Source organism: Oncorhynchus clarkii, chromosome 4 (genome assembly GCF_045791955.1).
Source record: "Oncorhynchus clarkii lewisi isolate Uvic-CL-2024 chromosome 4, UVic_Ocla_1.0, whole genome shotgun sequence".
Taxonomy (NCBI): domain Eukaryota; kingdom Metazoa; phylum Chordata; class Actinopteri; order Salmoniformes; family Salmonidae; genus Oncorhynchus; species Oncorhynchus clarkii.
Window position 1 is genome coordinate 2588947 of NC_092150.1, and position 25545 is coordinate 2614491.

Below are 25545 nucleotides of genomic sequence, written 5' to 3' on the forward strand. Positions count from 1 at the left end.
GGTAATTAAATCAATCAAATCAATCAAATTTATTTTATATAGCCCTTCGTACATCGGCTGATATCTCAAAGTGCTGTACATAAACCCAGCCTAAAACCCCAAACAGCAAGCAATGCAGGTGTAGAAGCACGGCGGCTAGGAAAAACTCCCTAGAAAGGCCAAAACCTAGGAAGAAACCTAGAGAGGAACCAGGCTATGTGGGGTGGCCAGTCCTCTTCTGGCTGTGCCGGGTGGAGATTATAACAAAACATGGTCAAGATGTTCAAATGTTCATAAATGACCAGCATGGTCGAATAATAATAAGGCAGAATAGTTGAAACTGGAGCAGCAGCACAGTCAGGTGGACTGGGGAATGATATCTCTTCTTCTGGCGTTCTCTGCATTGAGCTTCACATAAAGAGTGAAAACAACACAATACATCAATACATTATAGTCAATAAGGTCCAAACAATAATTACATCCCTAGAGCAGTGCAATAATACACACACATACACACATACACATATACATACACACATATATACCCACATACATACACACACACACACATACACGCATACATGCATACATGCATACATACAGTATTTAGTCAGCCACCAATTGTGCAAGTTCTCCCACTTAAAAAGATGAGAGAGGCCTGTAATTTTCATCATAGGTACACTTCAACTATGACAGACAAAATGAGGAAAACATTTCCAGAAAATCACATTGTATGATTTTTAATGAATTTATTTGCAAATTATGGTGGAAAATTTGGCAGGTAGTTCCTCTGTCCCCGTCCATCTCTCTGTTCCCCTGTCCCCGTCCATCTCTCTCTGTTCCTCTGTCCCCGTCCATCTCTCTCTGTTCCTCTGTCCCCATCATTCTCTCTGTTCCTCTGTCCCCGTCCATCTCTCTGTTCCTCTGTCCCCGTCCATCTCTCTCTGTCCCTCTGTCCCCATCCATCTCTCTGTTCCTCTGTCCCCGTCCATCTCTCTGTTCCCCTGTCCCCGTCCATCTCTCTCTGTTCCTCTGTCCCCGTCCATTTCTCTCTGTTCCTCTGTCCCCGTCCATCTCTCTCTGTTCCTCTGTCCCCATCATTCTCTCTGTTCCTCTGTCCCCGTCCATCTCTCTGTTCCTCTGTCCCCGTCCATCTCTCTCTGTCCCTCTGTCCCCATCCATCTCTCTGTTCCTCTGTCCCCGTCCATCTCTCTCTGTTCCCCTGTCCCCGTCCATCTCTCTCTGTTCCTCTGTCCCTGTCCATCTCTATGTTCCCCTGTCCCCGTCCTTCTCTCTGTCTCTCTGTCCCCATCCATCTCTCTGTCCCTCTGTCCCCGTCCATCTCTCTGTCCCGTCCATCTCTCTGTCCCCGTCCATCTCTCTGTCCCCGTCCATCTCTCTGTTCCCCTGTCCCCGTCCATCTCTCTGTTCCCCTGTCCCCGTCCATCTCTCTGTCCCCGTCCATCTCTCTGTCCCTCTGTCCCCATCCATCTCTCTGTTCCTCTGTCCCCGTCCATCTCTCTGTCCCCGTCCATCTCTCTGTTCCCCTGTCCCCGTCCATCTCTCTGTCCCTCTGTCCCCGTCCATCTCTCTCTGTTCCTCTGTCCCCGTCCATCTCTCTGTTCCTCTGTCCCCGTCCATCTCTCTCTGTTCCTCTGTCCCCGTCCATCTCTCTGTCTCTCTGTCCCCGTCCATCTCTCTCTGTTCCTCTGTCCCCGTCCATCTCTCTGTTCCCCTGTCCCCGTCCATCTCTCTGTCCCCGTCCATCTCTCTGTCCCTCTGTCCCCGTCCATCTCTCTGTCCCTCTGTCCCCGTCCATCTCTCTGTCCCTGTCCATCTCTCTCTGTTCCTCTGTCCCCGTCCATCTCTCTGTTCCTCTGTCCCCGTCCATCTCTCTGTTCCTCTGTCCCCGTCCATCTCTCTGTCCCCGTCCATCTCTCTCTGTCCCTCTGTCCCCGTCCATCTCTCTGTTCCTCTGTCCCCGTCCATCTCTCTCTGTTCCCCTGTCCCCGTCCATCTCTCTCTGTCCCTCTGTCCCCGTCCATCTCTCTGTTCCTCTGTCCCCGTCCATCTCTCTCTGTTCCCCTGTCCCCGTCCATCTCTCTCTGTTCCTCTGTCCCCGTCCATCTCTCTGTTCCTCTGTCCCCGTCCATCTCTCTCTGTCCCTCTGTCCCCGTCCATCTCTCTCTGTCCCTCTGTCCCCATCCATCTCTCTGTTCCTCTGTCCCCGTCCATCTCTCTCTGTTCCCCTGTCCCCGTCCATCTCTCTCTGTTCCTCTGTCCCTGTCCATCTCTATGTTCCCCTGTCCCCGTCCTTCTCTCTGTCTCTCTGTCCCCATCCATCTCTCTGTCCCTCTGTCCCCGTCCATCTCTCTGTCCCGTCCATCTCTCTGTCCCCGTCCATCTCTCTGTCCCCGTCCATCTCTCTGTTCCCCTGTCCCCGTCCATCTCTCTGTTCCCCTGTCCCCGTCCATCTCTCTGTCCCCGTCCATCTCTCTGTCCCTCTGTCCCCATCCATCTCTCTGTTCCTCTGTCCCCGTCCATCTCTCTGTCCCCGTCCATCTCTCTGTTCCCCTGTCCCCGTCCATCTCTCTGTCCCTCTGTCCCCGTCCATCTCTCTCTGTTCCTCTGTCCCCGTCCATCTCTCTGTTCCTCTGTCCCCGTCCATCTCTCTCTGTTCCTCTGTCCCCGTCCATCTCTCTGTCTCTCTGTCCCCGTCCATCTCTCTCTGTTCCTCTGTCCCCGTCCATCTCTCTGTTCCCCTGTCCCCGTCCATCTCTCTGTCCCCGTCCATCTCTCTGTCCCTCTGTCCCCATCCATCTCTCTGTTCCTCTGTCCCCGTCCATCTCTCTGTCCCCGTCCATCTCTCTGTTCCCTGTCCCCGTCCATCTCTCTGTCCCTCTGTCCCCGTCCATCTCTCTCTGTTCCTCTGTCCCCGTCCATCTCTCTGTTCCTCTGTCCCCGTCCATCTCTCTCTGTTCCTCTGTCCCCGTCCATCTCTCTGTCTCTCTGTCCCCGTCCATCTCTCTCTGTTCCTCTGTCCCCGTCCATCTCTCTGTTCCCCTGTCCCCGTCCATCTCTCTGTCCCCGTCCATCTCTCTGTCCCTCTGTCCCCGTCCATCTCTCTGTCCCTCTGTCCCCGTCCATCTCTCTGTCCCTGTCCATCTCTCTCTGTTCCTCTGTCCCCGTCCATCTCTCTGTTCCTCTGTCCCCGTCCATCTCTCTGTTCCTCTGTCCCCGTCCATCTCTCTGTCCCCGTCCATCTCTCTCTGTCCCTCTGTCCCCGTCCATCTCTCTGTTCCTCTGTCCCCGTCCATCTCTCTCTGTTCCCCTGTCCCCGTCCATCTCTCTCTGTCCCTCTGTCCCCGTCCATCTCTCTGTTCCTCTGTCCCCGTCCATCTCTCTCTGTTCCCCTGTCCCCGTCCATCTCTCTCTGTTCCTCTGTCCCCGTCCATCTCTCTGTTCCTCTGTCCCCGTCCATCTCTCTCTGTCCCTCTGTCCCCGTCCATCTCTCTCTGTCCCTCTGTCCCCATCCATCTCTCTGTTCCTCTGTCCCCGTCCATCTCTCTCTGTTCCCCTGTCCCCGTCCATCTCTCTCTGTCTCTCTGTCCCCGTCCATCTCTCTCTGTCTCTCTGTCCCCGTCCATCTCTCTGTTCCTCTGTCCCCGTCCATCTCTCTCTGTTCCTCTGTCCCCGTCCATCTCTCTCTGTTCCTCTGTCCCCGTCCATCTCTCTCTGTTCCTCTGTCCCTGTCCATCTCTCTGTTCCTCTGTCCCCGTCCATCTCTCTCTGTTCCCCTGTCCCCGTCCATCTCTCTCTGTTCCTCTGTCCCCGTCCATCTCTCTCTGTTCCTCTGTCCCCGTCCATCTCTCTCTGTTCCTCTGTCCCCGTCCATCTCTCTCTGTTCCTCTGTACCCGTCCATCTCTCTCTGTCCCTCTGTCCCCGTCCATCTCTCTGTCCCCGTCCATCTCTCTGTTCCTCTGTCCCCGTCCATCTCTCTCTGTCCCTCTGTCCCCGTCCATCTCTCTGTCCCCGTCCATCTCTCTGTCCCCGTCCATCTCTCTGTCCCTCTGTCCCTGTCCATCTCTCTGTCCCCGTCCATCTCTCCGTTCCTCTGTCCCCGTCCATCTCTCTGTCCCTCTGTCCCCGTCCATCTCTCTGTCCCTCTGTCCCCATCCATCTCTCTGTTCCTCTGTCCCCGTCCATGTCTCTGTCCCCGTCCATCTCTCTGTTCCCCTGTCCCCGTCCATCTCTCTGTCCCTCTGTCCCCGTCCATCTCTCTGTCCCCGTCCATCTCTCTGTCCACGTCCATCTCTCTGTTCCCCTGTCCCCGTCCATCTCTCTGTCCCTCTGTCCCCGTCCATCTCTCTGTCCCCGTCCATCTCTCTGTCCCCGTCCATCTCTCTGTTCCTCTGTCCCCATCCATCTCTCTGTTCCTCTGTCCCCGTCCATCTCTCTCTGTTCCTCTGTCCCCGTCCATCTCTCCGTTCCTCTGTCCCCGTCCATCTCTCTGTCCCCGTCCATCTCTCTGTTCCTCTGTCCCCGTCCATCTCTCTGTTCCTCTGTCCCTGTCCATCTCTCTGTTCCTCTGTCCCTGTCCATCTCTCTGTTCCTCTGTCCCCGTCCATCTCTCTGTCCCCGTCCATCTCTCTGTTCCTCTGTCCCTGTCCATCTCTCTGATCCTCTGTCCCCATCCATCTCTCTGTTCCTCTGTCCCCGTCCATCTCTCTCTGTTCCTCTGTCCCCGTCCATCTCTCCGTTCCTCTGTCCCCGTCCATCTCTCTGTCCCCGTCCATCTCTCTGTTCCCCTGTCCCCGTCCATCTCTCTGTCCCTCTGTCCCCGTCCATCTCTCTGTCCCCGTCCATCTCTCTGTTCCTCTGTCCCTGTCCATCTCTCTGTTCCTCTGTCCCCGTCCATCTCTCTGTCCCCGTCCATCTCTCTCTGTCCCTCTGTCCCCGTCCATCTCTCTGTTCCTCTGTCCCCGTCCATCTCTCTCTGTTCCTCTGTCCCCGTCCATCTCTCTGTCCATGTCCATCTCTCTGTCCCTCTGTCCCCATCCATCTCTCTGTTCCTCTGTCCCCATCATTCTCTCTGTTCCTCTGTCCCCGTCCATCTCTCTGTCTGCAGGACGGTGGTTCTCTGGATCAGTCTCTGAAGAAAGCAGGAAAGATACCAGAACAGATCCTGGGGAAAGTCAGCATCGCTGTGGGTACCTCAAACACATCTATGTCTATCTCTCTGACCCTCTATCTCTCTGACCCTCTATCTCTCTGACCCTCTATCTCTCTGAACCTATAACTCTCTGACCCTCTATCTCTGTCTTCATCTATATCTCTGACCCTCTATCTCTCTCTCTTCATCTATCGCTCTTCATCTATCTCTCTGACCCTCTATCTCTCTGACCCTCTATCTCTCTGACCCTCTCTCTCTCTTCATCTATCTCTCTGACCCTCTATCTCTCTTCATCTATCTCTCTGACCATCTATCTCTCTGACCCTCTATCTCTCTTCATCTATCTCCCTGACCCTCTATCTCTCTAACCCTCTATCTCTCTGACCCTCTATCTCTCTTCGTCTATCTCTCTGACCCTCTCTCTCTCTTCATCTATCTCTCTGACCCTCTATCTCTCTGACCCTCTATCTCTCTGACCCTCTATCTCTCTTCATCTATCTCTCTGACCATCTATCTCTCTGACCCTCTCTCTCTCTTCATCTATCTCTCTGACCCTCTATCTCTCTGACCCTCTATCTCTCTCTTCGTCTATCTCTCTGACCCTCTCTCTCTCTTCATCTATCTCTCTAACCCTCTATCTCTCTGACCCTCTATCTCTCTGACCCTCTCTCTCTCTTCATCTATATATCTCTTCATCTATCTCTCTGACCCTCTATCTCTCTGACCCTCTATCTCTCTCTTCATCTATCTCTCTGACCCTCTCTCTCTGACCCTCTCTCTCTCTGACCCTCTCTCTCTCTGACCCTCTCTCTCTCTGAATTCAATTTCAGGTTAGGAAGTGCAGCTCAGTTTCCACCTCATGTTGTGGGCAGTGTTGCACATGGCCTGTCTTCTCTTGAGAGCCAAGTCTGCCTATGTGTCTCTAATATGGGCAGGAGGTTAGGAAGTGCAGCTCAGTTTCCACCTCATGTTGTGGGCAGTGTTGCACATGGCCTGTCTTCTCTTGAGAGCCAGGTCTGCCTATGTGTCTCTAATATGGGCAGGAGGTTAGGAAGTGCAGCTCAGTTTCCACCTCATGTTGTGGGCAGTGAGCACATGGCCTGTCTTCTCTTGAGAGCCAGGTCTGCCTATGTGTCTCTAATATGGGCAGGAGGTTAGGAAGTACAGCTCAGTTTCCACCTCATGTTGTGGGCAGTGAGCACATGGCCTGTCTTCTCTTGAGAGTTTCCTCGTCGTTATGTTGGGTCTAACGATGTTGCTTTGTCTCTCTCTCATTTACTGAGTAAATGTAAAATTACAACACAAAAAGGAATGAATGGGAGATTTCCATGGAAGTATGTTTGGAACCATATCAATTGTACTGTATGCTGATGGTGTCTGCTAATGGTGTCTGCTGATGGTGTCTGCTGATGGTGTCTACTGATGGTGTCTGCTGATGGTGTCTGCTGATGGTGTATGCTGATGGTGTCTGCTGATGGTGTCTGCTGATGGTGTCTGCTGATGGTGTCTGCTGATGGTGTCTGCTGATGGTGTATGCTGATGGTGTCTGCTGATGGTGTCTGCTGATGGTGTCTGCTGATGGTGTCTGCTGATGGTGTATGCTGATGGTGTCTGCTGATGGTGTCTGCTGATGGTGTCTACTGATGGTGTCAGCTGATGGTGTCTGTCCCTCTGCTCCTCCAGGTGATTAAAGGCCTGTCCTACCTGAGAGAGAAACACAAGATCATGCATAGAGGTGAGACGGAGAAAGGAGGTTCAAAAGATATTCATTTATTTCAAAACTGCAGATTTATAGCTAATCATTCATATTGTCATTCATACCGTCTTGGTGTTTGACACTGGGGACCATACCGTCTTGGTGTTTGACACTGTGGACCATACCGTCTTGGTGTTTGACACTGTGGACCATACCGTCTTGGTGTTTGACACTGTGGACCATACCGTCTTGGTGTTTGACACTGTGGACCATACCGTCTTGGTGTTTGACACTGTGGACCATACTGTCTTGCTGTTTGACACTGTGGACCATACCGTCTTGGTGTTTGACACTGTGGACCATACCGTCTTGGTGTTTGACACTGTGGACCATACCGTCTTGGTGTTTGACACTGGGGACCATACCGTCTTGGTGTTTGACACTGTGGACCATACCGTCTTGGTGTTTGACACTGTGGACCATACCGTCTTGGTGTTTGACACTGTGGACCATACCGTCTTGGTGTTTGACACTGGGGACCATACCGTCTTGGTGTTTGACACTGTGGACCATACCGTCTTGGTGTTAGACACTGTGGACCATACCGTCTTGGTGTTTGACACTGTGGACCATACCGTCTTGCTGTTTGACACTGGGGACCATACCGTCTTGGTGTTTGACACTGTGGACCATACCGTCTTGGTGTTTGACACTGGGGACCATACCGTCTTGGTGTTTGACACTGTGGACCATACCGTCTTGGTGTTTGACACTGGGGACCATACCGTCTTGGTGTTTGACACTGTGGACCATACCGTCTTGGTGTTTGACACTGTGGACCATACCGTCTTGGTGTTTGACACTGTGGACCATACCGTCTTGGTGTTTGACACTGTGGACCATACCGTCTTGGTGTTTGACACTGGGGACCATACCGTCTTGGTGTTTGACACTGGGGACCATACCGTCTTGGTCTTTGACACTGTGGACCATACTGTCTTGCTGTTTGACACTGTGGACCATACTGTCTTGCTGTTTGACACTGGGGACCATACCGTCTTGGTGTTTTACACTGGGGACCATACTGTCTTGGTGTTTGACACTGGGGACCATACCGTCTTGGTGTTTGACACTGGGGACCATACCGTCTTGGGGTTTGACACTGTGGACCATACCATCTTGGTGTTTCTTAACACTGTGGACCATACCGTCTTGGTGTTTGACACTGGGGACCATACCGTCTTGGTGTTTGACACTGGGGACCATACCGTCTTGGTGTTAGACACTGTGGACCATACCGTCTTGGTGTTTGACACTGGGGACCATACCGTCTTGGTGTTTGACACTGTGGACCATACCGTCTTGGTGTTTGACACTGTGGACCATACCGTCTTGGTGTTTGACACTGTGGACCATACCGTCTTGGTGTTTGACACTGGGGACCATACCGTCTTGGTGTTTGACACTGTGGACCATACCGTCTTGGTGTTAGACACTGTGGACCATACCGTCTTGGTGTTTGACACTGTGGACCATACCGTCTTGCTGTTTGACACTGGGGACCATACCGTCTTGGTGTTTGACACTGTGGACCATACCGTCTTGGTGTTTGACACTGGGGACCATACCGTCTTGGTGTTTGACACTGTGGACCATACCGTCTTGGTGTTTGACACTGGGGACCATACCGTCTTGGTGTTTGACACTGTGGACCATACCGTCTTGGTGTTTGACACTGTGGACCATACCGTCTTGGTGTTTGACACTGTGGACCATACCGTCTTGGTGTTTGACACTGTGGACCATACCGTCTTGGTGTTTGACACTGGGGACCATACCGTCTTGGTGTTTGACACTGGGGACCATACCGTCTTGGTCTTTGACACTGTGGACCATACTGTCTTGCTGTTTGACACTGTGGACCATACTGTCTTGCTGTTTGACACTGGGGACCATACCGTCTTGGTGTTTTACACTGGGGACCATACTGTCTTGGTGTTTGACACTGGGGACCATACCGTCTTGGTGTTTGACACTGGGGACCATACCGTCTTGGGGTTTGACACTGTGGACCATACCATCTTGGTGTTTCTTAACACTGTGGACCATACCGTCTTGGTGTTTGACACTGGGGACCATACCGTCTTGGTGTTTGACACTGGGGACCATACCGTCTTGGTGTTTGACACTGGGGACCATACCGTCTTGGTGTTTGACACTGTTGCCCATACTTTCTCTGTGCAGAGATTGAGCTGTATTTGGGATTACTGGTCATGCTCTGAGTGGTTTGTGAACCATCCAATCACATTTGTTCAACAGGGAAATATAATCCTAGAGTGAAATAGCGCAGTCTGGTTCTAAGATTCTGGTTCAAATTCCAGTCGTACTCAGAAAAATAAATTAGCTCAAACTAGATTTTATTAAAAGCACACTGCATAACAACGTGGATCACTATTGCTAGGTTACTTATATGGTTATAAACATACTAAAACAATGCTGAAGTCAATTAATTAGTTTCCAACATTCCCTCGTCTTGAACAGCGATCACTCACTATGCCACTTTGTTTACATACCCTACATTACTCATCTCATATGTACATACTGTACTCGATACCATCTACTGTATCTTGCCTATGCCGCTCTGTACCATCACTCATTCATATATCTTTATGTACATATTCTTTATCCCTTTACACTTGTGTCTATATGGTAGTAGTTTTTGAATTGTTAGTTAGATTACTCGTTGGTTATTACTGCATTGTCGGAACTAGAAGCACAAGCATTTCGCTACACTCGCATTAACATCTGCTAACCATGTGTATGTGACAAATAAAATTAAATTGGATTTGATTTGTTCCACACCACCTAGAAAACATATTGACTTGAACAAGGAAGACAGAAAATACATGCTTAATAATTGTCACATAATTGAGATTAGGGCGAGGACCATCATCCATCCCATCTGTTCTATCCAAATGGGATGCTAGATCTTCACTGAAAATGAGATCCATATTTGGGATTGGTAAAACAAAAGCCTGTACTGTACCATCAATGCTCCAATTATGGTTAGCATTGTTAGCATTGTTAGCATTGTTAGCATTAGCACTGTTAGCATCGTTAGCACTGTTAGCATAGTTAGCACTGTTAGCACTGTTAGCGTTGTTAGCATTGTTAGCATTGTTAGCACTGTTAGCATTGTTAGCACTGTTAGCATTGTTAGAATTGCCCAAATGGGTTTCTGATACCCTCCCTCTTGGAGGACATGAAAAGATAAGGTTTCCTGGGAAGAAACGCCTCCCTTTAGACTCAAAGAATTATTAGACATATTGAATTAGTTTCAGAAGCCACCTGCAGGATGAGCAGAGCTCCGTCTCTCCTTCAGTCCCTAGTGTTTCACGTTGGTTCTATCACTCCATTTTTAAGACCCCCAGAGACGCTGGCAGAATGTACGTTTACATTTTTATTTTATATTTACAGCTTTAAGTGTTCTCTGTACGGTCCACATTTCTCCTTGTTTTACACTGCCGTGAGTGGCATGTTAATGACAGATTGGTATCTCCAATACATTTTTGGTCTAAATTACTATACATTTCATTTTTCAGACCCCCACAGTCAACCCTAAATCAATTACAGGCACGGTTGACCCCCCCCCCACCCCACCCCCCCTCCACTTCCCCTCTTCATATGGCTTTACAGTTCATCCTCACAATGTAACTCATGACTGTCAGAGAGGATGGCTCTTCATCGTGTCCCGATATCAATATCTGGGAAATAATCTGATTGTTCCCAGGACCTTAGTGAACGTCGTTGTCGCCTGTACTTCAGCCGGTTAGACGGGGGTGTGAGGCTCACACTGTTCTCGGTCAAAATATCCTTTCCAGGCGTCTAAATACCGTGTGGAGTCACTATCGCCATAACCTCGAGTGGAGAAAGACCAGAACAAAAGTCTAGGACATGTCGTAAACACATTTTCAAAAAGAATTAACAACACACACACTGTTAAAACCATTTGTTTGATAATTGACTTTAACTCCCCGATCATATTGGTGACTTCACTGCAGAGTTACCGGGTCAGAGAGTTAGAGAGTTAACCCTGGGGACGAATGCTGACCATACAGCAGAACCCAACCTGGTGGGATTTGTATTCAAGCAGGGATCTCAAAGGGAGACCATAGGGTGTCCACCCCAATCCCTCTCCCGGAAGAGAAAATTAACATTTGGTTAGTTTTCACTATTGCTAAAACCTTAATATGCAACGAAAAGGTTGTAATTACAGACAAAACTAAACATGATAACAGGGTGTCGGTTAGATGAGGTTAACTTGTGTTCACAGGGAGCCCCCCCCCCCCTCCTTCTTACTGGAAGGCATCATTTGAGTTTTATGTTTTACTGTATATACTATTACCAAATCTCTGTTGGCCGTCTCTCACTATTTGCCTCACACTCATTAATGTTTATTAGTTTGAGATTAATATCTAATGAGGCCATAATAATTTTAAATTTCATCAGCCAGATACCAATGTTCACCAAAAAGTTTAAAAAACGTACCCGCATCGATTGACCTTAACGCTTTCTACGTTGTTTCCTAATTTTGTCCAGCGGGCGCTAGTAACGTCTTGGGCTTTTGTACTGTTAGCTATAGTCGCTACTGCATGTGGAACATAGAAATCAACTCTTTGACCCACAGAGGTGGAGGTGCTGTGATGCAGAACCATTTTGGTTGCTTACACTAATTGGCATGGTGGCATTTCTCTAAAGATTTACTGCAGTACATGACTGGTCTGTCCCAAAGGGGGCGGTGTTGCAATCTACTGCAAAGATAGCCTGCAGAGTTCTGTCCTACTATCCAGGTCTGTACCCAAACAATTTGAACTTCTACTTTTAAAAATCCACCTCTCTAAAAACAAGTCTCTCACCGTTGCCGCCTGCTATAGACCACCCTCTGCCCCCAGCTGTCCTCTGGACACCATATGTGAACTGATTGCACCCCATCTATCTTCAGAGCTCGTGCTGCTAGGCGACCTAAACTGGAACATGCTTAACACCCCAGCCATCCTACAATCTAAACTTGATGCCCTCAATCTCACACAAATTATCAATGAACCTACCAGGTACCTCCCCAAAGCCTTAAACACGGGCACCCTCATAGATATCATCCTAACCAACTTCCCCTCTAAATACACCTCTGCTGTCTTCAACCAAGATCTCAGCGATCACTGCCTCATTGCCTGCATCCGTAATGGGTCAGCGGTCAAACGACCTCCACTCATCACTGTAAAACGCTCCCTGAAACACTTCAGCGAGCAGGCCTTTTTAATCGACCTGGCCGGGGTATCCTGGAAGGATATTGACCTCATCCCGTCAGTAGAGGATGCCTGGATATTTTTTTTAAATGCCTTCCTAACCATCTTAAATAAACATGCCCCATTCAAGAAATTTAGAACCAGGAACAGATATAGGCCTTGGTTCTCCCCAGACCTGACTGCCCTTAACCAACACAAAAACATCCTATGGCGTTCTGCATTAGCATCGAACAGCCCCCGTGATATGCAGCTGTTCAGGGAAGCTAGAAACCATTATACACAGGCAGTTAGAAAAGCCAAGGCTAGCCTTTTCAAGCAGAAATTTGCTTCTTGCAACACTAACTCAAAAAAGTTCTGGGACACTGTAAAGTCCATGGAGAATAAGAACACCTCCTCCCAGCTGCCCACTGCACTGAAGATAGGAAACACTGTCACCACTGATAAATCCACCATAATTGAAAATTTCAATAAGCATTTTTCTACTGCTGGCCATGCTTTCCACCTGGCTACTCCTACCCCTGTCAACAGCACTGCACCCCCAACAGCAACTCGCCCAAGCCTTCCCCATTTCTCCTTCTCCCAAATCCATTCAGCTGATGTTCTGAAAGAGCTGCAAAATCTGGACCCCTACAAATCAGCCGGGCTAGACAATCTGGACCCTTTCTTTCTAAAATTATCTGCCGAAATTGTTGCCACCCCTATTACTAGCCTGTTCAACCTCTCTTTCGTGTCGTCTGAGATTCCCAAAGATTGGAAAGCAGCTGCGGTCATCCCCCTCTTCAAAGGGGGGGACACTCTTGACCCAAACTGCTACAGACCTATATCTATCCTACCCTGTTTTTCTAAGGTCTTCGAAAGCCAAGTCAACAAACAGATTACCGACCATTTCGAATCTCACCATACCTTCTCTGCTATGCAATCTGGTTTCAGAGCTGGTCATGGGTGCACCTCAGCCACGCTCAAGGTCCTAAACGATATCTTAACCGCCATCGATAAGAAACATTACTGTGCAGCCGTATTCATTGATCTGGCCAAGGCTTTCGACTCTGTCAATCACCACATCCTCATCGGCAGACTCAACAGCCTTGGTTTCTCAAATGATTGCCTCGCCTGGTTCACCAACTACTTCTCTGATAGAGTTCAGTGTGTCAAATCGGAGGGTCTGTTGTCCGGACCTCTGGCAGTCTCTATGGGGGTGCCACAGGGTTCAATTCTTGGACTGACTCTCTTCTCTGTATACATCAATGAGGTCGCTCTTGCTGCTGGTGAGTCTCTGATCCACCTCTACGACGACACCATTCTGACGACACCATTCTGTATACTTCCGGCCCTTCTTTGGACACTGTGTTAACAACCCTCCAGGCAAGCTTCAATGCCATACAACTCTCCTTCCGTGGCCTCCAATTGCTCTTAAATACAAGTAAAACTAAATGCATGCTCTTCAACCGATCGCTACCTGCACCTACCCGCCTGTCCAACATCACTACTCTGGACGGCTCTGACTTAGAATACGTGGACAACTACAAATACTTAGGTGTCTGGTTAGACTGTAAACTCTCCTTCCAGACCCATATCAAACATCTCCAATCCAAAGTTAAATCTAGAATTGGCTTCCTATTTCGCAACAAAGCATCCTTCACTCATGCTGCCAAACATACGCTTGTAAAACTGACCATCCTACCAATCCTCGACTTTGGCGATGTCATTTACAAAATAGCCTCCAATACCCTACTCAACAAATTGGATGCAGTCTATCACAGTGCAATCCGTTTTGTCACCAAAGCCCCATATACTACCCACCATTGCGACCTGTACGCTCTCGTTGGCTGGCCCTCGCTTCATACTCGTCGCCAAACCCACTGGCTCCATGTCATCTACAAGACCCTGCTAGGTAAAGTCCCCCCTTATCTCAGCTCGCTGGTCACCATTGCATCTCCCACCTGTAGCACACGCTCCAGCAGGTATATCTCTATAGTCACCCCCAAAACCAATTCTTTCTTTGGCCGCCTCTCTTTCCAGTTCTCTGCTGCCAATGACTGGAACGAACTACAAAAATCTCTGAAACTGGAAACACTTATCTCCCTCACTAGCTTTAAGCACCAACTGTCAGAGCAGCTCACAGATTACTGCACCTGTACATAGCCCACCTATAATTTAGCCCAAACAACTACCTCTTTCCCAACTGTATTTAATTTATTTATTTATTTTGCTCCTTTGCACCCCATTATTTTTATTTCTACTTTGCACATTCTTCCATTGCAAAACTACCATTCCAGTGTTTTACTTGCTATATTGTATTTACCTTGCCACCATGGCCTTTTTTTGCCTTTACCTCCCTTCTCACCTCATTTGCTCACATTGTATATAGACTTGTTTATACTGTATTATTGACTGTATGTTTGTTTTACTACATGTGTAACTCTGTGTTGTTGTATGTGTCGAACTGCTTTGCTTTATCTTGGCCAGGTCGCAATTGTAAATGAGAACTTGTTCTCAACTTGCCTACCTGGTTAAATAAAGGTGAAATAAAAATAAAAATAAAACATGACTGGTCTGTCCCTCTGTGGTTCTAGATTTACCCCAGTACATGACTGGTCTGTCCCTCCGTGGTTCTAGATTTACCCCAGTACATGACTGGTCTGTCCCTCTGTGGTTCTAGATTTACCCCAGTACATGACTGGTCTGTCCCTCCGTTGTTCTAGATTTACCCCAGTACATGACTGGTCTGTCCCTCTGTGGTTCTAGATTTAATCAAGTAAATGACTGGTCTGTCCCTCCGTGGTTCTAGATTTACTGCAGTACATGACTGGTCGGTCCCTCCGTGGTTCTACATTTACTGCAGTACATGACTGGTCTGTCCCTCCGTGGTTCTAGATTTACCCCAGTACATGACTGGTCTGTCCCTCCGTGGTTCTAGATTCACCCCAGTACATGACTGGTCGGTCCCTCCGTGGTTCTAGATTTACCCCAGTACATGACTGGTCTGTCCCTCCGTGGTTCTAGATTTACTGCAGTACATGACTGGTCTGTCCCTCCGTGGTTCTGGATTCACCCCAGTACATGACTGGTCGGTCCCTCCGTGGTTCTAGATTTACCGCAGTACATGACTGGTCGGTCCCTCCGTGGTTCTAGATTTACCCCAGTACATGACTGGTCTGTCCCTCTGTGGTTCTAGATTTACTGCAGTACATGACTGGTCGGTCCCTCTGTGGTTCTAGATTTACTGCAGTACATGACTGGTCGGTCCCTCCATGGTTCTAGATTTACTGCAGTACATTACTGGTCTGTCCCTCCGTGGTTCTAGATTTACTGCAGTACATGACTTGTCGGTCCCTCCGGTCGGTCCCTCCGTGGTTCTAGATTTACTGCAGTACATGACTGGTCTGTCCCTCCGTGGTTCTAGATTTACCGCAGTACATGACTGGTCGGTCCCTCCGTGGTTCTAGATTTACCGCAGTACATGACTGGTCGGTCCCTCCGTGGTTCTAGATTTATCCCAGTACATGACTGGTCGGTCCCTCCGTGGTTCTAGATTTACCCCAGTACATGACTGGTCGGTCCCTCCGTGGTTCTAGATTTACCCCAGTACATGACTGGTCTGTCCCTCCGTGGTTCTAGATTTACTCCAGTACATGACTTGTCTGTCCCTTCGTGGTTCTAGATGTACTGCAGTACATGACTGGTCGGTCCCTCCGTGGTTCTAGATTTACCCCAGTACATGACTGGTCTGTCCCTCTGTGGTTCTAGATTTACTCCAGTAAATGACTGGTCTGTCCCTCCGTGGTTCTAGATATACCCCAGTACATGACTGATTCTTGCTCATCCTCTCTCCCTCTGCCTGTCTCCCTCTCTGCCTGTCTCCCTCTCTGCCTGTCTCCCTCTCTGCCTGTCTCCCTCTCTGCCTGTCTCACTCTCTGCCTGTCTCCCTCTCTGCCTGTCTCTCTCTCAGATGTGAAGCCATCTAACATCCTGGTTAACTCCCGTGGTGAGATCAAGCTGTGTGACTTTGGAGTGAGCGGTCAGCTCATCGACTCCATGGCCAACTCCTTTGTGGGAACCCGCTCCTACATGTCTGTAAGTTACTACAGTAGCCGACCTATAGTTCTCTCCTGCTGCCCTCACACTCTGTCTGTCTCCTCAGCTACTGTTCAGCCCTATTTGTACCCTACATAGTAAAACTCAGCAAGAAAATAAACCTCCTCTCCCTGTCAACTGCGTTTATTTTCAGCAAACTTAGCATGTGTATATATTTGTATGAACATAACAATATTCAACAACTGAGACATAAACTGTACAAGTTCCACAGACATCTGACTAACAGAAATGGAATAATGTGTCCCTGAACAAAGTGGGGGTCAAAATCAAAAGTAACAGTCAGTATCTGGTGTGGCCACCAGCTGCATTAAGTACTGCAGTGCATCTCCTCCTCATGGACTGCACAGATTTGCCAGTTCTTGCTGTGAGATGTTATCCCACTCTTCCACCAAGGCACCTGCAAGTTCCCGGACATTTCTGAGGGGAATGACCCTAGCTCTCACCCGCCGATCTAAGGTCCCAGACGTGCTCAATGGGATTGACATCTGGGCTCTTCGCTGACCATGGCAGAACGCTGACATTCCTGTCTTGCAGGAAATCACACACAGAACGAGCAGTATGGCTGGTGGCATTGTCATGCTGGAGGGTCATGTCAGGATGAGCCTGCAGGAAGGGTACCACATGAGGGAGGAGGAGGTCTTCCCTGTAACGCACAGCATTGAGATTGCCTGCAATGACAACAAGCTCAGTCCGATGATGCTGTGACACTCCGCCCCAGACCATGACGGACCCTCCAAATCGATCCCGCTCCAGAGTACAGGCCTCGGCGTAACGCTCATTCCTTCGATGATGAGCGCAAATCCGACCATCACCCCTGGTGAGACAAAACCGCGACTCGTCAGTGAAGAGCACTTTTTGCCAGTCCTGTCTGGTCCAGCAACATGGGTTTGTGCCCATAGGTGACGTTGTTGCCGGTGATGTCTGGTGAGGACCTGCCTTACAACAGGCTTACAAGCCCTCAGTCCAGCCTCTCTCGGCCTATTGCGGACAGTCTGAGCACTGATGGAGGGATTGTGTGTTCCTGGTGTAACTCGGACAGTTGTTGTTGCCATCCTGTACCTGTCACACAGGTGTGATGTTCGGATGTCCCGATCCTGTGCAGGTGTTACACGTGGTCTGCCACTGCGAGGACAATCAGATGTCCGTCCTGTCTCCCTGTAGCGCTGCAATTTATTGCCCTGGCCACATCTGCGGTCCTCGTGTCTCCTTGCAGCATGCCTAAGGCACGTTGACACAGATGAGCAGGGAACCTGGGCATCTTTCTTTTGGTATTTTTCAGAGTCAGTAGAAAGGCCTCTTTAGTGTCCTAAGTTTTCATAACTGTGACCTTAATTGACTACCGTCGGTAAGCTGTTAGTGTCTTAACGACCGTTCCACAGGTGCATGTTCATTAATTGTTTATGGTTCATTGAACAAGCAATGGGAAACGGTCTTTAAACCCTTTACAATGGATTTTTACTAATTATCTTTGAAAGACGGGGTCCTGATAAAGTGACGTTTCTTTTTTTGCTGAGTTTACATAATGCAATAGCTATAAATCGCTACAAATACCTACCATAGTTCACAAAAACTACAAATAGCTTCAGATAGCTACCATAGTACACAAGAACTACAAATAGCTACAGATAGCTGCCATAGTACACAAGAATTTCAAATAGCTACAGATAGCTTCCATAGTACACAAGAACTACAAATAGCTACGCAAAATGGGGATCCTGTGTAGTTGTGTGCAGGGAAGCCATTTTACAGAATGAATTAGGCTTTAGGAGGACTGGCCTGGTCTCTTGACATCTATGGCTTTTGCCCTAACACTACACACCTGATTCAAATAATCAACTCATCATCAAACTTTATTTTTATAGTTATTATTTGAACCAGCTGTGTATTGCTAGGTCCAAAACCAAAACAGGAAACACTGACAGTTTAGTTTTAGATCTGAAAGAGTTATACTTTAATTTCTGTTTACTGTCTGGAATATAATTATGTATGTATGTATTTGTTGCTTGAAAAGCATTCAGGCAGTGTATCACTGTATTCACCAGAGAGCTTTGCACTATTTTGGCTCTTATCATTCATTCTGTCTCTCTATCTCTCCCCCCCATCTCCCTCTCCTACCCCCCCCCCCCCCCCCCCCCCAGCCGGAGCGTCTCCAGGGAACTCACTACTCTGTCCAGTCTGATATCTGGAGTATGGGTCTCTCTCTGGTTGAGATGGCTGTCGGACGCTTTCCAATCCCTCCCCCCGACGCCCGCGAACTGGAAATTATCTTTGGGTTCCCGGTGGAAGGGGACGCCTGTTCTAGTGACACCACCTCTCCCAAGCCTATACCCCCCGGACAGCCAGGCAGCTGTGAGTGTCTGGGCTCTGGTCTAAAGTAGTGCACTATATAGGGAATAGGGTTCTGGTCTAAAGTAGTGCACTATATAGGGAATAGGGTTCCATAGGGTACTAACTACTTTAATGATTTTTTTTCATTGGCAAGATTAGCAAACTTTAGGCATGACATGCAAGCAACAAACCCTGACACTACACATCCAAGTATATCTGACTCAATGATGAAAGACATGTGTAAAGATAACGAGGCTATATACACGTGGAGCTATATATATACACGTGGAGCTATATATATACACGTGGAGCTATATATATACACGTGGAGCTATATATATATACACGTGGAGCTATATATATACACGTGGAGCTATATATATATACACGTGGAGCTATATATATACACGTGGAGCTATATATATACACGTGGAGCCATATATATACACGTGGAGCTATATATATACACGTGGAGCCATATATATATATATATATATATACACGTGGAGCCATATATATACACGTGGAGCCATATATATACTATATACACGTGGAGCCATATATATACACGTGGAGCCATATATATACACGTGGAGCCATATATATACACGTGGAGCTATATATATATATATATACACGTGGAGCTATATATATACACGTGGAGCTATATATATACACGTGGAGCCATATATATACACGTGGAGCTATATATATACACGTGGAGCTATATATATACACGTGGAGCTATATATATACACGTGGAGCCATATATATATACACGTGGAGCTATATATATATACACGTGGAGCCATATATATATATATATATATATACACGTGGAGCCATATATATACACGTGGAGCTATATATATATATATATACACGTGGAGCCATATATATACACGTGGAGCTATATATATACACGTGGAGCTATATATATACACGTGGAGCTATATACAGGGAGTACCAGGACCAAGTCAATGTGCAGGGGTACGAGATACTTGAGGTGTACATGTACATATGGGGAGGGGTAAAGTAACTAGGCAACAGGATAGATAATTAACAGTGGCAGCAGCGTATGTGATGCGTCAGAAGAGTTAGTGCAACAACTAAAAGGGGGGGGGGGGGGGGGGGGGGGTCAATGTAGATATTTAAATAGTTAACCAAATAGCCGGACTAACTATTCAGCATTGTTATGGCTTGTGGGTAGAAGCTGTTCAGGGTCCTGTTGGTTCCAGACTTGGTGCACTGGTACCGCTTGCTGTGCGGTAGAAGAGAGAACAGTCTATGATTTGGGTGGCTGGAGTCTTTTACAAATAATTTTATGGCTCTGACACCACCAGGTATAGAGGTCCTGGAGCGTGGCCCCAATGACGTCCTGGGCCGTACGCACTACCCTCTGTAGTGCCTTGCGGTCAGATGCCGAGCAGTTGCCATACCAGGCAGTGACGCAGCCAGTCAGGATGCTCTCGATGGTATAACTTTTTGAAGACCCAGGCCAAATCTTTTCAGCCTCCTGGGGGGGTTTCTTCGTGCCTTCTTCACAACTGTGTTGGACCATGATAATTCCTTAGTGGTGTGGACACCGAGAAACTTGAAGCTCTCGAACCTGCTTTCCGGATGGGGGCATGCTCGGGCTTTCCGTTTCCACGATCCCTATAGGCTGTCTCGTCGTCGTCAGTGATCAGGCCTACCACCGTCATGCCGTCGGAAATATTAATGATGGTGTTGGTGTCGTGCGTGGCCACGCAGTCGGGTGAACAGGGAGGAGGGGACTAAGCACGCACTCCTGATTTTTTATTTATTTATTTTACCTTTATTTTACCAGGCAAGTCAGTTAAGAACAAATTCTTATTTTCAATGACGGCCTGGGAACAGTGGGTTAACTGCCTGTTCAGGGGCAGAACGACAGATTTGTACCTTGTCAGCTCGGGGGTTTGAACTCGCAACCTTCCGGTTACTAGTGGACCCCCACATTGAGGGTCAGTGTGTTGTTGCCTTCCCTCACCACCTGGGTGTGGCCGGTCAGAAAGCCCCAGGGTTCTGAGCCTAGTGATGAGCTTGAAGGGTATGTAATATGGTGTTGAACGCTGAGTTGTAATCAATTAACAACTTTTTAACATAGGTGTTCCTCCTGTCCAGGTGGGAAAGGGCAGTGAGATTGCGGTTCTGTTGGGGCGGTATGAGAATTGGAGTGGGTCCATGGTGTCTGGGATGATAGTGTTGGTGTGAGCCTTGATCAGCCTTTCAAAGCGTTTCATGGTTACCGATGTGAGTGCTACAGGACGATAATAATTTAGGCAGGTTACCTTTGCTTCCTTGGGCACAGGGACTATGGCGGTCTGCTTGAAACATGTAGGTATTACAGACTGGGTCAGAGAGAGATTGAAAATGTCAGTGACGTACGCGTCCTGGTAATCCGTGTGTGGCCTTGTGAATGTTAACCTGTTTAAAGGTCTTACTCACATCGGCTACAGAGAGCGTGATCACACAGTCTGGAACAGCTGGTGCTCTCATTCATCCTCCAGCGAGCATAGAAGGCATTTACCTTGTCTGGTAGGCTCGCGTCACTGGGCAGATCGCAGCTTGGTTTACCTTTTGTAGACCGTGGTAGTTTGCAAGCCCTGCCAGATCCGACAAGCATCAGAGCTGGTGTGGTAGGATTCAATCTTATTCCTGTATTGACGCTTTTCTTGTTTGTTGGCTCGTCGGAGGTTGTAGTGGGATTTCTTATAAGCTTCTGGGTTAGAGTCTCTCTCATTGCTAGCTACCATGACAAAGACCAAAGCCGGCGGGAGTACCGTTGAGGACAGTGGTGTCTCTCTATCACACGTGAAGGATCTTCTAAACAAACAAAAAGAGACCTATAAGCAGTTGTTACAACAACAAGAAAATAGTTTCAAGTGTTTTTGTCCAAATACTCATGGATCCTACTAATAAAATAATGGACGACCTGACCAGAGAGGTCCAGGACCTGAAGAACAGTTTGCAGTTCTCCCAGGGTCAGCTCGACGAGTTGAAACAGGAGAACGGCAAGATGACAGCAATCTGTAAGTCATTGAGAGAGGACATCAGTTCTATGTGTGAATCCATGATAACAATGACAGATAAATCAAACTCGAGGGACAATCAAGGCAGAATAACATGGTTGTGGACGGAATCGCAGAATCTCAATGAGACCTGGACGGATTCTGAGGACAAAGTGAAGGAAATGATCTCTGAGAAATTGAAGATGGACCACAGGAAGATTGAGGTGGAGAGCACCCACAGAACTGTAACACCCACCATTGGTCCAGGTGACAGGCCCAGGTGACAGGCCCAGGTGACGACAGGTCCAGGTGACAGGTCCAGGTGACAGGTCCAGGTGACAGGCCCAGGTGACAGGCCCAGGTGACAGGCCCAGGTGACGACAGGTCCAGGTGACAGGTCCAGGTGACAGGCCCAGGTGACAGGCCCAGGTGACAGGCCCAGGTGACAGGCCCAGGTGACAGGCCCAGGTGACAGGTCCAGGTGACAGGTCCAGGTGACAGGTCCAGGTGACAGGCCCAGGTGACAGGCCCAGGTGACAGGCCCAGGTGACAGGCCCAGGCCGATAGTGGTCAAGTTCTTGAGGTTAAATGACAAGGTAGCTGTTCTGGAAAGAGTCAAGAACTTGAGAGGAACGTACATCTTCCTCAAGAAGGACTATCCTGAAGCTGTGCGCCAGAAGAGGAAGTACCTTATCCCAGCCATGAAGGCTGCCAGAGCGTGTGGGGACATTGCTTACATCCGCTACGACAGGCTCATTGTACACCCTCCCTCCCAGAAGCCTGGAAGGGATGAGAGAGCCAAGCCTATGGGTTCAGAGCCTCAACCCCGTAGCACACACACACACACACACACACACACCAATTGATTAATGGACTGCTCTTTTCCATATTATGTCTATCTCTGATAAGCTACCCAGGAAAGGGCTGAATATAGCCCATATTAATATATGATGCCTTAGAAATAAGGTTCATGAAATCAATAACTTGCTACCATCAGATAACATTCATATATTAGCCATTTCTGATTTCATATTTCATATTCCCTGTAATGCTTAGAGAAGATCTTATGTGTTATTGAAGTGTTGTGGTTGCAGGTTCACTTGGCACTTTATCTAAAGCCTTTTATTGTGGGGTGTTGCTATAAGCCACCAAGTGCCAACAGTCAGTATCTAAATAATATGTGTGAAATGCTTGATAGTGTATGTGATGTAAACAGAGCGGTCTACTTTCTTGAGGACCTGAATATTGACTGGTTTTCATCAAGCTGTTCACTCAAGAGGAAGCTTCTCACTGTGACCAGTGTCTGTAATCTGGTTCAGGTTATTAACCTACCAGGGTGTTTACAAACACTACAGGAACAAGATCATCCACATGTATCGATCACATTTTTACTAATACTGTAGAACTTTGTTCTAAAGCTGTATCAGTACCCATTGGATGCAGTGATCACAATATAGTGGCTACATATAGGAAAGACAAAGTTCCAACAGCTGGGCCTAAAACTAGTGTATAAGAGATCATACAACAGATTGTGACTCTTAAGTGAACGATGTTACAAATATTTATTGGTCTGATGTGATTAATGAGGAGCATCCAGACGCTGCACTTGATGAATTTATGACATTGCTTCTTCCAATTATTGATAAACATGAAACTGACTGTTAGAGCTGTTAATAAGGCTCCATGGATTGATGAGGAATTGAAAAAACTGTATGGTTGAAACTGTATGGTTGAAAGAGATGGGACAAAAGGAGTGGCTAATATGTCTGGCTGTACATCTGACTGGCTGACTTACTGCAAATTGAGAAATTATGTGACTAAGCTCAACAAAATGAAGAAGAAACTGTATTATGAAGCCAAGATCAATGATATAAAGAACAATGAAATAAACACTTTGGAGTACTTTAAATGAAATTATGGGCAGAAACACATTCAACTCCATCTTTTATCCAATCAGATGGCTTATTGACTCTATAGCCACTCTTATCTGTCATATCTTTAATCTGAGTCTAGAGGAAAGTCTTTGTCCTCAGGCCTGGAGGGAAGCCAAAGTCATTCCACTACCCAAGAGTGGTAAAGAGGCATTTACTGGTTCTAGGAGACCTATCAACTGTTGGAAAAAATTGTGTTTGACCAAATACAATGCTATTTCTCCGTAAACAAATTAACGACAGACTTTCAGCATGCTTATAGAGAAGGGTACTCAACATGTACTGCACTGACACAAATGACTGATGATTGGTTGAAAGAAATTGATAATAACAAGATTGTGGGAGCTGTACTGTTAGATTTCAGTGCAGCCTTTGATATTATTGACCATAACCTGTTGTTGAAAAAACTTAAGTGCTATGGCTGTTCAACCTCTGCCATGTCGTGGATTCAGAGCTATCTATCTAATTGAACTCAAAGGGTTTTCTTTAATGGAAGCTTCACTAATGTCAAACACGTAAAGTGTGGTGTACCACAGGGCAGCTCTCTAGGCCTTCTACTCTTTTCTATTTTTACCAATGACCTGCCACTGGCATTAAACAAAGCAGGTGTGTCCATGTATGCTGATGATTCAACCATACACGCATCAGCAACCACAGCTAATGAAGTCACTGAAACCCTTAACAAAGAGTTGCAGTCTGTTTTGGAATGGGTGGCCAGTAATAAACTGGTCCTGAACATCTCTAAAACTAAGAGCGTTGTATTTGGTACAAATAATTCCTTAAGTTCTAGACCTCAGCTGAATCTGCTAATGAATGGTGTGGCTGTTGAACAAGTTGAGGAGACTAAAGTACTTGCCGTTACCTTAGATTGTAAACTGTCATGGTCAAAACATATAGATTCAATGTTTGTAAAGATGGGGAGAGGTCTGTCCCTATTAAAGAGATGCTCTGCTTTTTTAACACCACACTCCACAAAGTAAGTTCTGCAGGCTCTAGTTTTATCTCATCTTGATTATGGTCCAGTCGTGTGGTCCAGTGCTGCAAGGACCTAGTTAAACTGCAGCTGGTCCAGAACAGAGCGGCACGTTTTACTCTCAGTTGTAATCAGAGGGCTGATATTAACACTATGCTGCCAGTCTCTCTTGGCTAAGAGTTGGGGAGAGACTGACTGTATCACTTCTTGTTTTTATAAGAAGCATTAATGTGTTGAAAATTCCAAATTGTTTGCATAGTCAACTTACACACAGCTCTGACACACACACTTATCCCACCAGACATGCCACCAGGGGTCTTTTCATAGTCCCCAAACCCAGAACAAATTCAAGAAAACGTACAGTATTATATAGAGACATTATTGCATGGAACTTCCTTCCATCTCATATTGCTCAAATAAACAGCAAACCTGGTTTCAAAAAACAGATAAAGCAACACCTCACGGCACAACACCTCTCCCCTATTGGACCCAGATAGTTTGTGTGTGTGTATGATATTTAGGCTACGTGTGCCTTTAAAAAACATGTATGTAGTTCTGTCCTTGAGCTGTTCTTGTCTAATGATGTTCTGTATTATGTCATTCTGTATTATGGTTCATGTTCCGTGTTCTGTGTTCCGTGTTCTGTGTTCTGTGTCCTGTGTTCTGTGTGGACCCCAGAAAGAGTAGCTGCTTCTTTTGCAACAGCTAATGGGGATCCTAATAAAATACCAAATACCAAATATGATTCTGGGGAAGTAGATGAATTACTAAATCTCCTGGCGTATCCCTTTAACATTAGAGCTTGGACACCAGCTGTTTTTTAACCCCTCCCCTTCTCATCTTACCTGCCGTCCTATCTTGACAATGCATGGGCTCCCGAGTGGCGGGAGCCCATGCAAGAGGTGTCACTGCAGTCCCTGGTTCGAATCCGGGCTGTATCACATCCGGCCGTGATTGGGAGTGCCACAGGGCGGTGCACAATTGGCCCAGCGTCGTCTGGGTGTGACCGGGTTAGGCCGTCATTGTAAATAAGAATT

The 25545-nt window shown here is 47.6% G+C and overlaps 1 protein-coding gene across 1 annotated transcript in view; it reads left to right on the forward strand.

Annotated features, from left to right (window-relative positions):
* LOC139406296 (mitogen-activated protein kinase kinase 1) overlaps positions 1–25545 on the forward strand; it is a 64015-nt gene that overhangs the window by 28417 nt on the left and 10053 nt on the right. Inside the window, exons 4-7 of the mRNA XM_071148759.1 lie at positions 5109–5186; positions 6837–6888; positions 16102–16226; positions 18386–18596. Coding sequence (XP_071004860.1) covers positions 5109–5186; positions 6837–6888; positions 16102–16226; positions 18386–18596 — 466 coding nt within the window. The remainder of the gene's footprint in view (positions 1–5108; positions 5187–6836; positions 6889–16101; positions 16227–18385; positions 18597–25545) is intronic.